The sequence below is a fragment of the Otolemur garnettii genome, unplaced genomic scaffold, assembly GCF_000181295.1.
Source record: "Otolemur garnettii isolate 467f Iridium unplaced genomic scaffold, OtoGar3 scaffold00018, whole genome shotgun sequence".
Lineage (NCBI taxonomy): Eukaryota > Metazoa > Chordata > Mammalia > Primates > Galagidae > Otolemur > Otolemur garnettii.
This window is the reverse complement of record NW_003852413.1, coordinates 17,061,551-17,079,017: the sequence shown is the minus strand read 5'-3', so window position 1 is coordinate 17,079,017 and position 17,467 is coordinate 17,061,551. Positions and strand designations below refer to the sequence as shown.

Here is a 17,467-nt window from a genome sequence, read left to right as displayed (position 1 = left end):
CCCAGGGGGACAGCTTGAGGCTCTGTCTCAAAAAAAAAAAAAAAAAAAAGAACTTAAGCTCTTTTAAGACAGTAAATTCTTTTCTATAGGTGAAATCTATTATATTAAAATATTATTTTATCAAATTGTGCTCTACACTCAACTTCCTGAAAAAACCATCTGTTATCTTTTCTCCTCCAAGCACTGCCTAACTCATTCGTAAGCAGCTGGGTTCTTTGGGAAAGGCCCATTTCTCTGGACAGCACTGGGGAAGGGACTTGGTATGACTAACTTCAGACTTTGTTAAGATTAAAAACTGCTTTTCGGGGCAGTGCCTGTGGCTCAAAAGGGTAAGGTGCTGGTCCCATATGCCAGAGGTGGCGGATTCAAAACCCAGCCCTAGCCAAAAAAAAAAAAAAAACTGCTTTTCATTTGCTTAGTATAGAGGGGTGGGACTAGAGACAGGGCTGGATTTTTCTATTTTTGCTTTTCTTTTTATTTTAATAAACACAATAAACCGAATTACTTTATTATTTTGTTAACAGTCATACCAAAGAAGTATATCCTAAGTGTTATTTTCTCCAGAAGGCAGGCAGTGTATGTCCTTAGGATTTCAGAAATGGCAGAGCTTAAACATGTTAAGTCCCAATGTCAGCTGAGGAACGGGAGACATCCTATAGGAGAAAGGTCCCAAATGGGAATAGATGTGTCCAGAAAGGGAACTGTTGGGAAATGACTGTTACGGCAGTGCTGTCTTTCTGTCTGTGGTGTGTGGTTGGCTTTATGTTCTAAACCTCTTGGTGCCAGTGTGTCTGGAGACTTCTAAATTATCTAATCACAAGTTTCAAGAAGATGATTGCAACACTGAAGGAAGTCTGTGATATGTTGTCATTTGCTGCTGTTTCTATTTAATAATGCAGTTGAACTTCATGTTATCTGTTAAGTGGAAGCTTCAAGTCAGTTGCCTGTGATTCTTGTTAGCATTTATCCAGAATATAATTAATGTATTCTGTTTCTTTATAGGCATTTGATCTAACAGAGCAAAGATATGTAGCTGTGAAAATTCACCAGTTAAATAAAAACTGGAGAGATGAGAAAAAGGAGAATTACCACAAGTAAGTGATACTAGAGTGTCTGATTTTCCATAATTTCATGATAACCTGTATTTGAGCATTATGCTAAGAGCTTCACATGCATTGCTGGGTTTTGTTTTATTTAATCCTCATAACTCCCCTAGAGGAATGAACATATCTCAATGTTAACTGATACCTACAGAATTTGAATAACTCTCAAGAAGTGGTGAGCTGGTATTTAAGTCCATCCAGACATCCCTTAATCTAAAGCCCGTGCTCTTAACTTCCCTTCCATCGTGAGAATAGGTACAGTAAACAAGTAAAACTTAGATAATGGAGAAACCACTGTTACTTGTCCATAGAAATCAGACCCAGTGGAGCTCTTTCTGCTACTTATGTCATTTCCTGTGGAGGAGACCGGGAGGCACCTGGTATGCCTCGGTGGTTCCTATCTGACATGTTCAGTCCATCAGTCAATGCTGCCCTCTCCTCCCTGTCACAGTCTGCCCAGCTCAGAGTTCTCAGTCTTCAGTGTCCCACTTTCTCTGCTTGCCTGTCTTCAGAATGCCACAGTAGCAGCCTTCATCTGTACTTGGGTTGGTGTAGAGAGGGTGGTTTCTTTAGAATAGTTATTACATGCACAGCTGTGAATTGCTTTGTTCCACTAATGTTAGGGTTTGCCTGTATTCTCCCTGAGTGTCAGAACATTGGAGTTCATGGCTCATTTGCTTTGGAGGCTACACAGACTTAATTTACTATTAGGTTCCCCATTGGACTTAGTTCTGTTTCCCTTGTTGGTACTGTATTGAATTAGAAAGTTTCTGTCCCTGAAAGGAAGAGTCAAGCCCTTCTTGATAGAAACAAAAACCTCCTTTCTCTAAAGGTAATCATGTTTTTTTCTTACAAATAATACTTGGGTGGGGGGTGGGAAACAGTGGACTTTGAAGTACCCTTTTAACTTGGACCAAGGCTACTCTTACTCTATGCCTCTTGTTCGTCAGGAGCCTAGAAACTCTTGCTATTTCAGACACATGGCTAGTGGCACTTAGTGCTGGAGAAGAGATAGTTCCTGCAGCAATAAGAGAAATAGGGCTTTAGAGAGGTAGGAAAGGGGTTAATCTGTGGCACTCTGCATGTGTATCTTAGGTGACAGGCAGCTGTGGTCCAGATGCTCCTGAGGAACAGTTACATTATTAGAAGAACATTCCAGTCACTTGACGTGTAGGGATGAATGGTACGCAGCAGTGAATGCCAGGAGCGCTTCCGAAAAGGAAACCACATGTTGCTCTAACTGGTTGTAAATGAGCAGTGTCCCTGTGATATTTAGACTGTAAGAGTGCCTATGGGCGTCGGAGCAGTTTGTGCCCTCTAGAATCAGCCTTTGTCAACCTTGAGAACATAGTTCCTGTGCTAAGGTTTCTATACATCTTGCCTAGCCTTCTGAAACAGGGAGGAGTCCAAGTACCTCCTTGAGCAAACAGTTTGAGTTGTAGTGGGTAGAGATTGGGTGTCTTTCTCTACCAGACATAGAGCAAGTGAAGCTCTTTGCCAGTCCAGCTCTAGCCTGACAGTGGTGCCTTATGTTCTTTGTTTTCTCATCAGAGGAGGGAGCCTTGGTGCCTGAGCCATCTGGACATAGGCCACGTCCCGCGGGGCAGATATATTGGTGGGGGATATGCAAAGCTCTTGTGATCTCTGTTGCTGCTGGGGAAAATTTTTAAGTACCTCTACTTTTCTTTGGAAGCATTTGATTTATAAGAGATATGAAATCATACTGGTGAATTTTAGGCTACCGATAATGGTGAATTGGAAAATGTCATTAACTCCTTTGAACTTAACAGGAGGCTTGACATCAAACATATAACAGATTTTGATGAGCGCTTTAAACATTCAGTATTAAACTAAAAAGTAGTGTATTTTCAGGGTCATAACATTTTGAAATATGAAAATGCTATAGCCCTGTGACGTTTCAGTGAGATATTTTAATTGATTTTGTATTCAGTCCCATCTGGAATCAAGCCATTTATTTGGGTAAAAAACAAGGAAAAACTGACAAAAGTGTAGTTCTATTGAATTTTGAGTTTCATCAGCACTTCTTTTCTCTCCTTTCCCCACAACAAAAACTGATTGTAGGATGGCGCCCATAGCTCAGTGGGTAGGGTGCCGGCCACATACACCAAGCCTGGTTGGTTCAAATCCAACCCAGGCCTGCTAAACAGACAACTACAACAAAAAAATAGCTAGGTGGTGTGGCAGGTGCCTGTAGTCCCAGCTACTTGGGAGGCTGAGGCACGAGAATCACTTGAGCCCGAGTTTGAAGTTGCTGTGAGCTGTAACACTACAGCACTCTACCCAGGGCGACAGCTTGAGACTCTGTCTCAAAACAAAACAAAACAATGATTGTATTACCTTTGCATTATGAAAACATTAATATATATTAACTAGATTTCTTTAACTGCCCCAAATAACGTATTGCAAATTCTATAGTAGAAAGAATTTTTATAAAGCTATCTGGAGAAATACATCTGAATTAGTATACTATTGTATGATACTCAAGTTTTAATTTTCTAAGGTAAAAGTAAGCATTTTGAAAGTCTAAATACACATGTGCTTATAAATATATATCAAAGAGAGTAAAAGACACTTTAGACCCTTCCCGTTTCTTATTAACATCTCTAATTATAGTGCATTAATGCTAAACTGAATGTGGCTCAGCTACTGCCTTGTGGATGTAGTGACAGAGGCGGCCTTAGAGCTAAATACAGTGTTGAGGGAACACTTTCAGGGACACTGCAGATTCACTTAATTGGCAAGGACTTTGTGTGACACTTTGACTCTTAATATTTGCCTCTCTTAGTTTCCTCTATTTCTGTACCTTGACAGAGAAATTGGTCTCTGCTCTAAAAAAGAGAAAATCAAGAAGTCCATGTAAAACAAAACAGTAGAGACCTTTAGGTTTATAGCATATTAGGGTGAGAAATGATTTGAACACTGATCTGTTTAGTCCACATGGGGACTAAACTTCTCAACTTTATAAAAAACAGAGCACCTTTCTGTTACCAAGTTTGATATTACATCTTGATGGTATGGAGCTCCTTTTGGTGGATGGCTAGGCAAAGACTACAGTTGCTCAGTGTCTGTAAGAAGTATGCTTTCTTTTTTTTTTTTTAATTAAGTGATAACTATGTACATTAATGCAATTCTGGGGTACAGTGTGGTGTTTTCATATACAATTTGAAATATTTTCATCAGACTGGTTAACACAGCCTTCATGTCATTTTCTTAGTTGTTGTGTTAAGACGTTCATATTCTACTCTTAGAAAGATTCACTTGTACCCTTTTTTTAACTAAAGGAACCATGAACTAACTGTACTTTTTTTTTCTTTTCTTTTATAATTTCAGATTAATATGAGGGTACAATTAGGTTATATTGTTTATGTTTGTTAGGTGGAGTCCAAGTTGTAGTCCAGGAGGCACACTTCTAAACTTACAGTGCAGGGATAACGAAACAGAAGCTCAAAGTAGTGGATTCACAGAGAGCTGGGAGCCCGGTGTTTGGGTGACCAGTGTAGTGTGTTTTCTAACATTGGTCTGCCTCAATCTTGGGAAGTCTTTTCAGAAAAACATAAAGATGATTACATGAGCATCAGAAGAAGCAAAAGCGGCAGCTTGAAAAATAAGCCAAATCAGTTTTCATTGGGGGAAAAACCACGCACAATTATTTTTAGGTTCCTGTTCCTCTCTCCCGTGTTCCTGAATTTTTCTTTAGCTCTTGAGTACTTCTGTATATTTTTGATATCCTAGAGTATACTGGTTTCAGAAGACATCACTTTTTTTAAAGTTTTATTTTGCTATAGTTTGGAAAGTTTCTCTTTTCTCTAACTTTTGCCTTATAACAAAACATTCTAATTCAAATGGTGCTGGATTATTTAAAATATAATAATTTCTAGTTATTTGTGAATATGAAATAAACACTTCTAAAATTATTGGTAACTGTATTGTATAAATATATCCTATCATTCTTTTAAAATTCAGTGTATACACGAACATTTCAGAATAGGTAGTATATTTGTATTCTATGAGTATCTTCCTATTTTAATTTACTTATTTTTTGACTTCTGTGTTACGAATAAGAGGGATACACGTTAGGATAGACCAACACAGGATCAGGATCGTCAGTATCACTACCTTTCACTTCTACGTTTTATCCCACTGGAAGGTCTTCACGGGCAATAACACAAAGGCGGTCTTCTGCAATACCTCTTGAAGGAGCTGTCTGGGGCTCCTTTACAGTTAACCTTTTTTTTAAATAAGTAGAAGCAGTACACTCTAAAGATAAAAAGTATAATATGATAAGTCTTCATGCCATGTTATTAATAGGTTTTTGGAAACTGCAACTTGAGTTAAACGATGTATAATGAAACCAGTTTTGCCATAGGTTAATTGATGTGAACAAGAGTTAAGTTCCTACAACATACCTTCCTACGTCATATTTGTGGTCACAAAATCATGAAACTTCTAAATAAAAACCAAACCTTTTTTTTGAGACAGAGTTTCACTTTGTCAACCTCGGTAGAGTACTGTATAGCATTTAGGTCACAGCAGCCTCAAACTTTTGGGCTCAAGTGATCCTCTTGCCTCAGCCTCCCAAGTAGCTGGGACTACAGGCACCTGCCACAACGCCTGGCTATTTTTTAGAGACAGGACCTCGCTCTTGCTTAGGCCGATCTTGAACTACTAAACTCAAGCAATCCACCCACCTTGGCCTCCCAGAGTGCTGGGATTACAGGCGTGAGCCACCACTCCCGGCCAAAACCAAATATTTCTAATGTTAAACATGGAAATAAATGTGAGCTCTATGTACATTTTTTTTTTTTTTGAGACAGAGCCTCAAGCTGTCCCCCTGGGTAGAGTGCCGTGGCATTACAGCTCACAGCAACCTCCAACTCCTGGGCTCAAGCGAGTCTCCTGCCTCAGCCTCCCAAGTAGCTGGGACCACAGGCGCCCGCCACAACGCCCGGCTATTTTTTGGTTGCAGCCATCATTGTTGTTTGGCGGGTCCAGGCTGGGGATTCGAACCCGCCACCTTAGGTGTACGTGGCTGGCGCCTTAGCTGGTTGAGCCACAGGCGCCGAGCCGAGCTCTATGTACATTTAAGAAAGATTATAATAAGTAAGATAATGATTACCTGCTTTTTTCCAGTTCAGAGTTGAGGGTGGTTAGAGCCTATCCTGGCAGCTAAGGGTGCAAGGCAGGAGCCAACCCTGGATGGGAAGCTGGACACATTCACATGCACACACACCCCCTCTCACTCAGACATGCTGGTGAACCTAAAGTGCACATCTCTGGGATATGGGAGGAAACTAGAATACTCAGAGAAAATCCATGGGGAGAACATGCCAACACCGCACAGAGAGTAACCCAGTCGTTGGATCATTTTTTTCTTCTCTTCTCTTGTAGTTGTAATGAAATGATGCTGAGTGAAGCAACATTATTACAGAGGACCTGCTGTAGTAGATACATAAGCCAGTTGCATAGTTGTTTATTGTTATTTATCAAATATTATATACCATACATAATCGTGTGCTAGATTTTTATACCACTAGTAGCTCAGTAGTTTTGTTTACACCAGCGTCACCACAAACCCATGAGTGATGCATTACATTAATGACATCATGATAGCTATGTCACTAGGCACAGTAGGAATTCTTTAGCTCCATTATAATCTTAGAGGACCACTGTCGTATGCACAGTTCATCAATATTGACCAAAAAGTCATTATGTAGTGCCTGACTGTATTTAAATTTAACATTCTAAGAAAACAGGGGTTTTTGGAATACCATATTTTCTGTTGATTTCATGTTTTCCAAGACCAAAGTAAAGCTTATAGCACCTTAAGTCTTTTTTGTAAAAAGTAGGATTTAGAAACAGAAAAATATAATGTATTGCCAATTGACTTAAATATCATGTAATTTTGTAACCCAAGGAATTTACATGCTAAAATTGCTGGCTCGGCACCTATAGCTCAACCAGCTAAGGCGCCAGCCACGTACACCTAAGGTGACGGGTTCCAATCCCCAGCCCCGACCCGCCAAACAACAATGACGGCTGCAACCAAAAAATAGCCGGCGTTGTGGCGGGCGCCTGTGGTCCCGGCTACTTGGGAGGCGGAGGCAGGAGACTCGCTTGAGCCCAGGAGTTGGAGGTTGCTGTGAGCTGTAATGCCACGGCACTCTGCCCAGGGGGACAGCTTGAGACACTGTCTCAAAAAAAAAATTGCTATAGTCCCAGGATATAAATATTTACAGATATGAAGTACCAGCTTTAGAGGAGAAAAAAATGCTTTATAATTTTTACATCTATGATATTTGGGTATAAATATAAAGAAGTGTGATTATCATAGAATGAACTTGAAAGGGATAAAAGGTTAGCATCCATTCATTTAACAAATCCTGGCCAGGCACAGTGACTCAGGCCTATAATCCTAGCACCGTAGGAGGCTGAGATGGGAGGATTGCTTGAGGCCAGTTTGAAACCAGCATGAGCAACATACTGAGACCACTAGGTGTTATAGCTCTTACCTGGAGTCCCAGCTACTTGGGAGACTGAAACAACCAGGGCCAGGCGCAGTGGCTCACGCCTATAATCCTAGCACTCTGGGAGGCCAAGGTGGGTGGATTGCCTAAACTCACAGGTTAGAGACCACCCTGAGTAAGAGTGAGATCCCACCTCTAAAAATAGCTGGGTGTTGTGGAGGGAGCCTGTACTCCCAGCTACTCAGGAGGCTGAGGCAAGAGAATATATCCTAAGCCCAAGAGTTTGAGGTTGCTGTGAGCTGTGACACCACAGCACTCTGCCAAGGGTGACAAAGTAAGAATCTGTCTCAGAAAAAAAAAAAAGAAAAAGAAAAGATTAGAGCACCTACTGTTTTCTCAGTGGTTTGGTAGATGTCAGTAGAGAAAATAGCATGAGTAAAAAGAGAAAGCAGAAAAGGGACCCAGATGGGGCTGAATAGAGTAAACATGGTGGAAGCAATGGAGATGAAATTTGGGAGTGTCTTTGAAGATTTTGAAAAGGCAGGCCAAAATACCTTGTTAATTTTTCATTTGGTTTACAGGCATGCATGTAGGGAATACCGGATTCACAAAGAACTGGATCATCCCAGAATAGTAAAGCTGTATGATTACTTTTCACTGGACACTGACTCGTAAGTGCTGTTCCATTTTACCTTAGCAATAAATATTATTTTCTTGCAATGTTGATTTTCATAGAATAGAGTATACATCTGAGTTGAGGAAATACCCTCCGAAGGAACCAAATATGTTAATTTATGGGCAAGTGATTATAAATTCAGATTTGGGTTAGCAAGACATCTCTAGGACAGAGGACGTGTATGTGCACTTACATGCTGATAAATGTTTAACAACTAGTTTGGTGCAGAGAGAGACAGGGCAAAATTCTAGGAATTTCGGTGTGTTTTAGCCAGCAGCTATCTCAGAGATGGCTGCGCAGACAGGCAGCCCACATTCAAAAGTGACCCCAAAAGGAAACTATAATTCCTTTTGGAAACATATACCTGTTCCCTGTCCCATTCACTCAGGGATTTCCTCTTTTCATTATGGGGCCCTTGTGCCAGGTGTAGCTGTGGTGTATTTCACATGGAGTAGGATTCAAAAAAATAACCTTAGTTAGAAAGTAGGATAAGGAAACCTGGGGCAGGGTGACACCATTATTCTACTTTGAGTAAATTCCTTGAATGCTAGATAGACCTCCCTCTCTGAAAAGTAAGTAGAAAACTATTTCAGAGATAAATAATAGTGACTTGGTTTGTCTGCCGCTTTGAATTGTATATATACTTCTAACTGATGTTGAGAAATGGAATTAATTCTGTACTATTCGTAATTATTTTGTTCTTCCAATCATATGTATAGTGAATATTCACCATCATTTTAGAAAGTCTTATTTCTAGCTTGTATTTGGGTCAAAGAATCAGTCCCTTGAGTATGACAGTCTGTACCTCAGATTTCAGAATTTCAGATTAGAGGATCTATAAATTTCAGATATTTATTCTCAAATAGGCTGCTAGCTTACCCTGCTATATTTTGTAAGAAACATAAGGCGTTGTTTGGTATCCATATTCAATTACAGCAGCTTTTGAAGGCCTCACGTTACCCAGCGTCCCATACTCCTGAGCCTATTTGCTCACAGTTGCATTCCTCAGCCTTCCCCGCTTTGCACCCTATAGGGGTTAGCCCTTGTACCCTGTGTTCTCTGTGTCAATGTGTCAGTTGGTGTCCAGCTGGGTTCAGCAAATGAGGAAGAAGATGGGGGGAGGTCCTTTAACCCTTGTCCCCTGCAGTTCCACTTTCCACTGGCGACTCTGGTTTCTGGTTATACCATCTCCTCTCTGGCCTTTTGGTCTTAGGATGCTAATGGCTTCCTGCTATAGATAATCTCATAATCTCTGGGGTGCCTTACTGGCCAGTTTGTCGTCTTAGCATTTCTATCATCTGTGTGATCAGCTCCCTGAATAAAAGCCTATCTGTTTTAAATAGTCATATGGTTTTTATTTTCTGGCTAGACATACCCACTAACATGCCCACGTTGTCACTACTTACAATAGTGTAAAACATTTTCATCTTCTAGGAATACTCAGATAGTTCAGGAAGGCTTACTTCAGTTTTTAGCCTTAGAAAATAGACATATGACCCATAATGGCACAGATGGCATGTAGTTTTATATTGAGGTTTATGAATTGGCATAAGTGAAGGAAAAAGAACCTATACTGTGTCGTAATGCATCTGTTAGAACCACAGATGCTGTACTTCTACAAACTCTTAGACATTTTGTGTTTATCAGTGAGAAATTGTTGTTCATGTGTGGTACCCGTAGCTCAGTGAGTAGGGCACCAGCCACATACACCGAGGCTGGTGGGTGCCTGTAGTCCCAGGTACTTGGGAGGCTGTGGCAACAGATTCACTTAAGCCCGAGAGTTTGAGGTTGCTGTGAGCTGTGATGTCACGGCACTCTACCCAGGGCGACAGCTTGAGACTCCGTCTCAAAAAAAAAGAAAAGAAAAATTGTTGTGCAGTATTGTACCATACTGCACAGAGACATAGTGTGCAGTCGGTCCTTGGGACCTGGGCACACCCTCGATTCTTCTGCACTGTCTACACAGGGTTATATAAAACGTCTGCAGTGACTATTGTGTACTTGATCACAATATGGTTATTTAGAAATGGATGTGTGGGCAGCGCCTGTTGCTCAGTGGGTAGCGCACCAGCCACACACACCAAGGCTGGTGGGTTCAAACCCAATCTGGGCCAGCTAAAACAACAGTGACAACTTCAACAACAACAACAGCAACAAAAACAGCCAAGTGTTGTGGTGGGTGCCTGTAGTTCCAGCTACTTGGGAAGCTTAGGCAAGAGAATCACTTAAGCCCAGGAGTTTGAGGTTGCTGTGAGCTGTGATGCTACAGCACTACTGAGGTTGACATAGTGAGAAAGAAAGAAATGCATGAAGTAAGTGTCTGAAAGGAAGACCTGTTCGAGGAGATGCCTAGCTTAGATATATTATAGTTCTTATCACTATTCTCATAGTCTAGATTTAGAAGGTTGGCCATGGGTGAACCTGCATGCAACAGCCCGCAGTGTGGAGGGCATGGAGGCTTTTCACCAAGCAAGGAAGCATTACTGATTGTAAGCCACTCAGGTAGCTAATGCTGAATAAAAAATAAAAGAGTATTTTAAGGAACAAAGAAAAAAGGAGTGTATAGCTAATTACCTGAAGTTTTCACTGGAACTGGTTAAGATAGTCTTAATCTTCTTGCTCTTACCCTCTGGTTAAATGTTGGTTTATTTGTCTTTAGGTTTTGTACAGTATTAGAATACTGTGAGGGAAATGATCTGGACTTCTACTTGAAACAGCACAAATTAATGTCGGAGAAAGAGGCCCGATCCATTATCATGCAGATTGTGAATGCTTTAAAGTACTTAAATGAAATAAAACCTCCCATCATACACTATGACCTCAAACCAGGTATGTCTAACTTTTAGGAGACAGAATTGGTAGCTTTTCTTTCATCTTGCAAGTGACTTTTAATTTTATAAAGTTAGAGAAGCCAAGAGGTCTTATGAACATCTGCCTTCAGATTGATTGCCTGGGTAGATGTGGGAAGAATCCTAGCCACACAGCACTGATTTTAGGACGGTGGTTCAGATTAGATACTCAGGAGAAACAATGCCTTGTCTTTGGAGCTGGGGCAGTTCATGATGTCAGTACCATGAAGGAACTCTTGCAGCAGGTTCTGTTCCCCCCCCCCCATTACTCATACTACATAACAGTTAACTCTTCTTTAAGCTTTGTTGATAAGTTCCCCCAAATTAACATTTTGCACATAGCTTCCCATTTCATTAAATTTTGAGTGATTTCCGTTTTTTGTATGCTTATCTAACTTTGATAGTCATCAGCAGAAAGTAGAGGACTGTTAGACTCCTTGCCTCTCTATATTTTTGTTGTTATTCTCAGCTATGTTTTTAAAGTCTTCATATGTTCTGTGTAGACAACTCTAACCAGCTTAGCTTGGGCTTTAGAAAAATGGCAGGTTCCAACCCGACCCGGGCCTACTAAACAACGACAACTACAGCAAAAAAATAGCCAGGTGTTGTGGCAGGCTCCTGTAGTCCCAGCTACTTAAGAAGCTGAGGCAAAAAAATCACTTAAGCCCAAGAGTTTGAGGTTGCTGTCAGCTGTGACGCCATGGCACTCTACTGAGAGCAACATAGTAAAACTCTGTCTCAAAAAAAAAAAAAAGAAAGATGGTTCCTATTTACCTTCTGGTATGGCAGAATTGTTGACTTTACTTTACCCGTCTATAGCTATATATTAAATATCACTACTAACTATGCTTTAATATTATAATATAATTCAGATTGCTAAAAATTAATTATGATAAAGTGATTTTTTTTTAAGTTGGCTGTTGCGTGATTGAATTTTCTAGCAATGAATTCAACGTACTTTCTGCCATAGTAGCAGTAGGTGGCACTGTGGTACTAGATTTGATTCCCTTGTGGGTTTTCTTTCATTCCCATCCACACTCAAACTACTGTAATAAAGAGGGCAATTTAGAAATCCTCACTGAAAGTTCAAATGAAAATTTCCCATTAGTTTTGACCAGTTGTATAAGTGATATTTTACTTTGGCAAGTTACTCTTATTTCCAGAGCTCATAGTGGTGGTTTTGGCACATTAAGCAGGTGATTCTTGGAAAATAAAACTTTCCAGCAGACGCTGAGGACTCTTCCCCAACAGCCAGCATCCAGAGTGGTTTATTTGTAGATGTTTGCTTCTGCATATAAGAATTTGAGTTCAGTTGTCTCCTTGTCTGTTATTACTTTGGATTTTTCTCTTAATCAGTAAGTCTCTGCTTAATCATGAAGGTTTTTGTCCTTTTAGGTAATATTCTTTTAGTAAATGGTACAGCGTGTGGAGAGATAAAAATTACAGATTTTGGTCTTTCCAAGATCATGGATGATGATAGCTACAATTCAGTGGATGGCATGGAGCTAACATCACAAGGTGCTGGTACTTACTGGTAGGTATGCAGGAGGTGTACTGGGTGATGTGACTCTGCTGTACGTGAAGCGTTAGTCATTAGTAATTAATCTCTGTATACTGCCTGCAAGGCACAAATGCTGTAAACCAAACTAGACTTTCTCCCCAAATAGTTAACTATCTTTCCAACAGTTTGACTCTTTATATTTATATTAATTTGTCTTAATTTTTTTTCCTTTTCTTGAAACCCCTTGAGAGTGTGTGCTTTTGGGTGGCCACGTGTTTGAGATGCTTTCCTCTGTAGGACTGGCCTTGCAAGGCAGTAGAGAATGGACTGCCCATGTGGTATATGTGAAGAAAGGCCCCAAGTTCTTTTTATTACAAATGCAAGTCTCTCTTCATGGGTTAATGGAACATGGGCTTTATTTCTAGAGTTGCCTGAGGATGTTTGTCCCTCGAGAATTAGAAAGTTACAAAGATCAGGATGAAAAGTTACCATAGCATCAAGTGAAATCTATATAGAAAAAGTGAGCACAGTTTACCACAAGTTTTCCATGTCTATTAGCCCTGTTCTAAGAGTTTTTGAGGTGCATTTCTTCCTGTCTGTCATCACGTGTCTCCCCGCAACTACCCTATGCCATCTAGCTTTGCCTACCAATTAATTTTATGACCTCTCCTGTTGTTGCGTACTATTTCTTCTGGCATTGAAAAGAATAAAAGATACCTTGAGCACAGACATTGAACTTTTATGATTATAAAGACGTGTTAACAAAACTTCCTTTTCCATTTTGAGATTGACACATAGAGTCACATATTGGCATGTGTGATTCTGGACCTTAGGAGAACATAGACACTGTTTAGGAATGAAGAGGTTAATGAGGAAATAGACGAGAAAGAGTGGTGTGCCATTCACAGCATGCAAGGTCAGCCCTGTTCTCATCAGTCACATCCTGCTGATAATACCATGTAGCCATCACTCTGGTTTCTATTGCTCTTTACTGCTTGTGGAGATAGTACCTATAGTAAAAAGACAGTCCCTAAATTAAAACTTTGAAATTCCAAGTTTTAAATAGAAGCTACATTTACACTGTTTATTCACCATGGTGGTTATTGTGGTTAGTGTTTCTGTCACTAAGTGAAACAAAAATAATCCGCTGTTGAAAATTCGAGAAGCAAGTCTGTACCTCTGCTATGTAAATTCACTGGAACTTGGATTTGAGCACACTTGTGTTTGATAGGTTGTTCTTTTGAAAGGTGTAGTTTTTTTCACAATGAAAATAGTTACCTCAGCCAGGCATGGTGGCTCACTGTGCCTAAAATCCTGTCACTCTGGGAGGTTGATATGGAAGGATCGAATGAGCTCAGGTGTTTGAGACCAACCCAAACAAGACTGAGACTCTGTCTCTACTAAAAATAGAAAAGTTAATTGGGTGTAGTGGCGGGTGCCTATAGTCCCAGCTACTCAGGAAGCTGAGGCAGGAAGATCTTTTGAGTTCAAGAGTTTGAGGTTGCTGTCAGCTAGTATGACACCATGGTACTATAGCCTGGGGCAACAGAGTAGACTCTGTCTCAAAAAAAAAGAAAAAAAAAATAAGGCTGGGGAGGTGGTTTGTGCCTGTAATCCTAGCACTTGGAAGGCCATGGCAGGTGGATTGCCTGAATTCACGGGTTTGAGACCAACCTGAGCCATAGCGAGACCTCGTCCCTAAAAATAGCCAGGCATTGTGGTGGACATCTGTAGTCCAGCTACTTGAGAGGCTGAAGCATGAGAATCGCTTGAGCCCAAGAGTTAATTGCTGTGAGCTATGATGCCACGGCACTGTGCCCAGGGGGTTTTGTTGTTTTTTTTTGCACACTGTCTCAAATAAAAAAGGAGAAACTAACCTTATTTATTTATTTATGTATTTATTTATTATTATTTTATTGTTGGAGATTCATTGAGGGTACAAGAAACCAGGTTACACTGATTGCATCTGTTAGGTTAAGTCCCTCTACAATCATATCTTGCCTCCAAAAGGTGTGTCACACACCAAGACTCCACCCCCCTCCCTCCTTCCCTCTCTCTGCTCTTCCTTTCCCCACCCCTCCCTCCTTTTTCTCTCTTCTCTCCCCTTCCACCACCGTGTCATTAATTGTCATTAATTGTCCTCATATTAAAATTGAGTACGTAGGATTCATGTTTCTCCATTCTTGTGATGCTTTACTAAGAATAATGTGTTCCACTTCCATCCATGTTAATACAAAGGCTGTAAGTCTCCATTTTTTTAAATGGCTGAGTATACATACATTCCATGTATACATGTATACATTCCATGTATACCAGTAATATACATTCCATGGTATACATATACCACAGCTTGTTAATCCATTCCTGGGTTTGGTGGACATTTAAGCTGTTTCTACATTTTGGCGATTATAAAGTAAATTGAGCTTACAACAAACAGTGTAGTGCAAGTGTCCTAGTGATAAAAGGATTTTTTTCCTGCTGGGTAGATGCCGAGTAATGGGATTGCAGGATCAAATGGGAGGTCTAGGTTGAGATCTTTGAGGGTTCTCCATACTTCCTTCCAAAAAAGGTTGCATTAGTTTGCAGGCCCACCAGCAGTATAAAAATATTCCCTTTTCTCCACATCTACGCCAGCATCTGCAGTTTTGAGATTTTGTGATGTGGGCCATTCTCGCTGAGGTTAGATGGTATCTCAGGGTGGTTTTGATTTGCATTTCCCTAATAAATAGGGATGATGAGCATTTTTTCATAACCTTATTTTTTGTAAAAAGAAAACAAGGCTATCATCTGAGATGAAATTTTATATAGATGATGGTTGGGAAAAGGAACATGTCCTCTCTCAACTCTTATGGTCCCCTTTGAGCTATAAATTTAGATTTACATATATGTTTTTGTACCAGGGGCATGGTAGGTTTTCAAATAAAAAAATTTTCCACAGAATTGATTTTGCTAGCATGAAATCTGTAGAAATCCTATCTGTTATCAGAATTCTGCCTTCCAGCCGGGCACATTTGTTTGGTTTCCTAAATGCCAAGAGGCACTTACCGTCCACACCATACAATTTGGTGCGGTTGTCTATCCGGTAGTTTCTTTAGAATTCAGTGGTGGGGAGGTAGGAATTTAGATGAGGATTGACTTATTCTAACAATAGTTTGTTTGACTTTTGCTACATTATTTCTTAGTCTTTGATAAGCTCTTGATCGCCCTTGAAGTAGGAATTATAAAATATCTTCTGATAATTTGGGCTTTAATATCACCCTTGATTTTATGTTGGCATTATTTCCAATCCAGATTTCCAAAAGAGGCTACCATACGAAAGCAAACTCAGAGATCTATACTGTGTCCTGAAATCATTTGGAGTTTTAAAACAGCTGTTTACTTTGGAAACCTTTCCTTCTTTAGGCAACATGGAAGGAAGCACATGCATTTCTAGTTACATTATGTTGATGAAACTGTCATAAAAGGGAATGTATTTCTTTGTGTCACCTAATCTCTTTTAAAAACTTGTTGAATGATACTTACTAGTCACAGCCCTGGGAAAGGAGGCTGGGGTAAGTGAAATGGGACTAGTGAGAATAATTCTCTCACTCAATAAACTATATGTATTTTAACACCCTGTAAGAATATTACTTCTTCCCTAAGTTAGAGTGTCTTTTCATTGACTCTCTATATATGTTCAAGTTGACTGTTCAAATTCAGATATTTCTATTCTCAACAAGGTCTTTTGTCTTTCTGTACATGTCTTGGATTTATATAATCATTTTTTAAAAGAATGTTTTATTTCTCTTTTGTCCTAGGTATTTACCACCAGAGTGTTTTGTGGTTGGGAAAGAACCACCAAAGATCTCAAATAAAGTTGACGTCTGGTCAGTGGGTGTGATCTTCTACCAGTGTCTTTATGGAAGGAAGGTAAGGAAGACAGTGGAGGGAGCAGCTTCCTTCTTGGATGGCATAGCCACAGTGCCTCAGTATGCATTAACCTCTCAGTTAATCAGTGGGTTATACAAAATGGAATCCTGAAAGTAGTGGTTTAAAAAAATACAGACTTAATTAAACAAGCTTTATGTATAAACAGAAAGTCTCAACCCTAGGGCACCTGATGGATCCTGCAGGGCTGTGAAAAGCATACATTTTTTCTGTTCTCTAATTACCCAGGACATGTTTTGATTCAGAAAATATGTGTAGGGACATAGCATGAAATGGTTTATTAAAGTATATAATATTCTTACAAGCCATTCTTATGGGTCTCAAGAACTGAAATTTGAAGTATCCCCAGACTCTTATTTCCAACCACCTCATTAAAGCTGTTACTAATGAAAGCAGCCTGAGGCAGGAGGATTCCTTGAGCTCAAGAGTCTAAGACCAGCCTGAGCAAGAGCGAGACCCTGTCTCTCCAAAAATAAAAAATCAGTTGGGCATGGTGGCATGCACCTGTAGTCTCAGCTATTTAGAAGGCTGAGACAGAAGGATCCCTGAGCCCAGGAGTTTGAGTTTGCAGTGAGCTATGATCACGCCACTGCACTCTATAAACAGTGCAATGACTAAAATAAACCACCCCACACCCCTCACCCCCAAAAACATACTTTATATTTCTGTACTGGGGAGAGGGTATCAGAAAATATCTTTTCTCAGTAAATAGAGTGCCGGCTTCATATACTGAGGGTGGAGGGTTTGAACCCGGCCCCAGCCAAATTGCAACAACAACAACAAAAAGTAAATAAGTAAAAGTCTTTAAAAAATAAATAAATAACAGTATCTGTTGATTGAGGTGACTTATTCAAATAATTAACTACATTAGGATGTGTTGTGTATTTATACTCCTGGTTTTGCTTTCAGTGTGTTTGTATGCTTCA

General features: G+C 40.0%; 1 protein-coding gene across 7 annotated transcripts in view; it reads left to right on the top strand.

Annotated features, from left to right (window-relative positions):
- The window catches only part of TLK2 (tousled like kinase 2), a 138,795-nt gene that overhangs the window by 113,799 nt on the left and 7,529 nt on the right, over window positions 1–17,467 (top strand). For all 7 annotated transcript variants that reach the window (XM_023511098.1, XM_023511095.1, XM_023511094.1 and 4 more), the window contains 5 exons: window positions 1,003–1,094; window positions 8,170–8,259; window positions 10,924–11,093; window positions 12,509–12,647; window positions 16,412–16,523. In XM_023511098.1, coding sequence (XP_023366866.1) covers window positions 1,003–1,094; window positions 8,170–8,259; window positions 10,924–11,093; window positions 12,509–12,647; window positions 16,412–16,523 — 603 coding nt within the window. The remainder of the gene's footprint in view (window positions 1–1,002; window positions 1,095–8,169; window positions 8,260–10,923; window positions 11,094–12,508; window positions 12,648–16,411; window positions 16,524–17,467) is intronic.